This window comes from Bison bison, unplaced genomic scaffold (genome assembly GCF_000754665.1).
Source record: "Bison bison bison isolate TAMUID 2011002044 unplaced genomic scaffold, Bison_UMD1.0 scf7180017864335, whole genome shotgun sequence".
NCBI lineage: Eukaryota > Metazoa > Chordata > Mammalia > Artiodactyla > Bovidae > Bison > Bison bison.
Genome location: NW_011494907.1, coordinates 222,509 through 227,042, shown reverse-complemented (window position 1 = coordinate 227,042; position 4,534 = coordinate 222,509). Strand labels below are relative to the sequence as shown.

Below are 4,534 nucleotides of genomic sequence, written 5' to 3'. Positions count from 1 at the left end.
TCTAATACGGTGGTCACTGGATGTGAAGTACTAACTCATTAGGAAAGACCCTGATGCTGGGAAAGATTGAAGGCAGGAGGAGAAGGGGACGACAGAGGATGAGATGGTTGGATGGCATTACCAACTCAATGGACATGAGTTTGAGCAAGCTCCAGGAGATGGCTGCAGGACAGGGAAGGCTGGCCTGCTGCAGCCCATGGGGTTGCAAAAAAGTCGGACATGACTGAACGACTGAACAACAAAAAGGCTAATGTGAGTGTTCTGAGCACATTTGTGATAGGTATGGATTAAATGTGTGATGCTGGGTAGGTTAGGTGTTATTGCATGTGTTCTCATTTGCATCTTACAGTGCTTTCAACTTACAGATGTGTTTGTCGTATCCACTCGTGTCCAACTGTACCACCCCATGGAGTGCAGGCCACCACGCTCCTCTGTCCACGGGATTTCACAGGCAAGAATACAGGGGTTGGTTGCCATGCCCTCTCCTCCAGGGAATCTTCACAACCCAGGGATCGAACCCAGGTCTCCCGCATTGCAGGCTGATTCTTCACCGTCTGAACCACTAGGGAAGCCCACAGATATTTTATCAGGATGTTCTGTGTTGAACAGCGCTAACTCATGGTGACGGAACTGATCACCATCTGTCCTTATACTCTTATTGCGCTCCCCTAGAATTCGAGTTAAACCCACAGAATTCCCCCAAGCCTCTTTCCCTTTACCGTGTCCCCTTCACACCTGTTCTCCCCGTCCACCACGTGTGCGCATGCTCAGAGCGATTACTTACCGTGGGCTAGACCGACGGGCATCGATCCACTCTGGGCTCGGCTCTTGACTGATCAGCTTTCGATTGAGGCGCTTGATATCGTCATTTCCGGTGGCTGGTTCCGCTTCCGGCTTCTGGCTTGTGATTGTTACGGGACGTGGTGGACCTGTTTGGTGAGTTGGAGGGGTTTTTTTCTTCGCTCTCTCTTCTCTTCTGGCTGCGGGTTGCGGCTTAGCCAAACGTTCCCCTGCGGGAGCCGAGAATAACCGGTCCGCAACGCTGGGGCCGGAATGTATGCATCCGAGGGTTCGTGGTGGGTCGCCGAGGAAGGCCTGGAAACTGACGCTCGGGTCTGGCGAGGCCCCTGGACTTCAGAGCTTGTCTTAGGCGGGACAGTTCGGGGCCGGGCATGGCGTGGCCGCTTCCTGGGGCTTCGGGCGGAGCTCGTGGGCGGATGTTGCTGCGTCTGGAGAGGCGACACCCTCGCGCGTGTGAAGTTATGGATAACTTTTGCGGATGCGAGGCGTTTACAGCGCGCCGTGCGTTCTCAGGGGCCTCCCAGAGGCTCCCCTTTTGAATCCGGAAGGCGACTCCCGGCGCCCCTGCTCAAGTTTGATCCCTGTCACTTCCTTCTCTTCATCGTCTTCGAGTCACAGGTCCACCAAGTTTCAGTTTAGGGTCTCAAACCTCTGAGAAGCGTTACCTTTCACCTATTAACCCGCACAAGGACAGTCCTCGTCTTTAGGCGTTTTGCTTGTCAGACATCCTATGCTGTGCACGTACTATGAGTGTAAATGTTCGTGAGATGCAGCGATATGTGGGTTACCAAGGGAATAAAGCAAGGTCCCAATTCGCGACTAAAACGGTGGGAAAAATGAAATAGTGTGGTGGGTGTGAAATAAAAGTGCAAGAGACAGAAAACAAGGGTTGAATTTTCAGGCCTCCTGCGTATCTCCTATGTAACCGTGGGCAAGAACTTGCATTAACTTCTTGTTTCGTCGCTAAATCATGTTCGACTCTTTGCGACCCCATGGACTGTATTCTGCCAGGCTTCTCTATCCGTGGCATTTCCCAGGCAAGAATACTGGAGTGGGTTCCCATTTCCTTCTTCAGGGGATCTTCGTGACCCATGGTTCGGGCCCACGTCTCCTGCGTTGACAGGCCAGTGCTTTACCACTAAGCCACCTGGGAATCCCTGCTTTATTCTGTGATAGACAGCAGTGACAGCTGTTGTAAGTGCTTACTGCTCATTCTAAAAGCTGCAAAGAATTTTATCTCATTTAGTCTTCTGAGCTCTATTGGGCAAATTACCATCCCCATTTTACAGATATGAACCTGTGAAACTAAGGAACTAGCCATCAGTCAAGCAGCTAGTAAGAAGCATAGAAAGATTTGGATTCAGATCCACTGGCACTAGCATCTGAGTTTGTGACCATCACGCGGTACTATACCAGCGTTTCAAGTCGGTTCCATTTGACTTTGGAGTCAGGACTGTTAGTGATGGTGTATATGAATTAAGTAATACTATGGAAGTGCTTTATGAGAGTACTCATGAAAGGATTCTTGGCAAACTTCATTAATGTTCTGTATCTTGTGATTTTTACTGAATGCGCATTTGTTAGCTTGTTTTTTCATTTTTCACCAAATCTATTAATTTTTAAATATTGTTTAAAAAGGAAAGTTGTTTCATTACGCAGATGGAAAAAACAGTCTCACTTGTCATAAAAGAAATAGGTTATAAAAATAAAAGTATGGAATAAGGGAGTATTATTAAAAATTGACTAGATATGGTGCGCCACCGAGTTTTTGGCCTGAGAACTGTTCTTTTCTTTAAAAAGGAGGGCTAGCAAGTTTTGGAGAGGTTTTAGAGACTACCGCCAAACTGATATTTTCAGTTTTCAGACTGACATTTGGGGCTGAAAGAATTGAAAAGTCAGTCCCTTTGTTCTGTGTCCTTAATGCCACCCTATGACGTGAACGAATCCTCCCTATTTAGTAACAGAATATTTATTGTCTCTTTAGGCTGTTGGAACAGTTTAACCCAAAACATGGATATCAGACCAAATCATACAATTTATATCAACAATATGAATGACAAAATTAAAAAGGAAGGTAAGTGTTTTCTGTTAAAAAAAAACTAGTGTGTTTATTTACTACCATCTTAAAAATTATACAGCTTCAAAAGTTCTCATCTAGTCATCTTTCTCACTGCCTGAAATAATGCTTTATCCCTTACTGTGTAAAGACTTTAAGGCTTTTTAAAGATTAAAAATAAGTAGGGGCTGAAGATGTGTTGAATCTGTTTTCACTCAGATGAAATTGTTTCAGAAACTTTTAAAATTAAACAGGCATTGGGAATAGTATGTTATTAAAATATGTAACTTTGTATAAATAAATAAGCGGAGTGCACTCAATGCAGTGTCATTTAAAGAAGAATTTCAGTCATAGTTTCATCCACAAATGACTTGTTTCCCCTCTAATTTTGTGCAGAATTGAAGAGATCCCTGTATGCCCTGTTTTCTCAGTTTGGCCATGTGGTAGATATCGTTGCTTTGAAGACCATGAAGATGAGGGGACAAGCCTTTGTTATATTTAAGGAATTGGGCTCATCTACAAATGCCTTGAGACAGTTACAAGGATTTCCATTTTATGGCAAACCAATGGTAAATCAATCTTCTTTAGGCTTTAATCGCTATTACTGGTGTGGTAGATTTGTAAATATACCCTTGACAGTGTGGCTATTGCTTTCTGCCTTCTGTGTAGTGGGTTGGGGTTTATTTATGTATTTATTTTTATAGAAACACATTAGTAGTAGAGTTTATAATATTCACTTCTTGAGTTACGATAGTTCAGATGGGCAAAACCAAAATACACGGAGATGTAGAATATTTTAAGAACAATGGCAGTATAGGCAATACTGTCATCTCAAAAGAACTAAGAACTAGAAATTAATTACTCAGTTCAGTTCAGTCACTCAGCCGTGTCCGACTCTTTGCGACCCCATGAATCGCAGCACACCAGGCCTCCCTGTCCATCACCAATTCCCGGAGTTCATCCAGACTCACATCCATCGAGTCAGTGATGCCATCCAGCCATCTCATCCTCTGTCGTCCCCTTCTCCTCCTGCCCCCAATCCCTCCCAGCATCAGAGACTTTTCCAATGAGTCAACTCTTCGCATGAGGTGGCCAAAGTACTGGAGTTTCAGCTTTAGCATCATTCCTTCCAAAGAAATACCAGGGCTGATCTCCTTCAGAATGGACTGGTTGGATCTCCTTGCAGTCCAAGGGACTCTCAAGAGTCTTCTCCAACACCACGGTTCAAAAGCATCAATTCTTTGGCGCTCAGCCTTCTTCACAGTCCAACTCTCACATCCATACATGACCACAGGAAAAACCATAGCCTTGACTAGACGAACCTTTGTTGGCAAAGTAATGTCTCTGCTTTTGAATATGCTATCAGGGTTGGACATAACTTTCCTTCCAGTGAGTAAGCGTCTTTTAATTTCACGGCTGCAGTCACCATCTGCAGTGATGTTGGAGCCCAAAAAAATAAAGTCTGACACTGTTTCCACTGTTTCCCCATCTGTTTCCCATGAAGTGATGGGACCGGATGCCATGATCTTCGTTTTCTGAATGTTGAGCTTTAAGCCAACTTTTTCGCTCTCCACTTTCACCTTCATCAAGAGGCTTTTTAGTTCCTCTTCACTTTCTGCCATAAGGGTGGTGTCATCTGCATATCTGAGGTTATTGATATTTCTCCCGGCAATCTTG

General features: G+C 44.8%; 1 protein-coding gene across 1 annotated transcript in view; it reads left to right on the top strand.

Annotated features, from left to right (window-relative positions):
* The first annotated feature begins 864 nt into the window (after positions 1-864).
* Positions 865-4,534, top strand: part of SNRPB2 (small nuclear ribonucleoprotein polypeptide B) — a 13,663-nt gene continuing 9,993 nt past the window's right edge. The window contains exons 1-3 of the mRNA XM_010854067.1: positions 865-936; positions 2,786-2,875; positions 3,254-3,426. Of these exons, the coding sequence (XP_010852369.1) occupies positions 2,812-2,875; positions 3,254-3,426 (237 nt within the window). The 5' untranslated portion in view covers positions 865-936; positions 2,786-2,811. The remainder of the gene's footprint in view (positions 937-2,785; positions 2,876-3,253; positions 3,427-4,534) is intronic.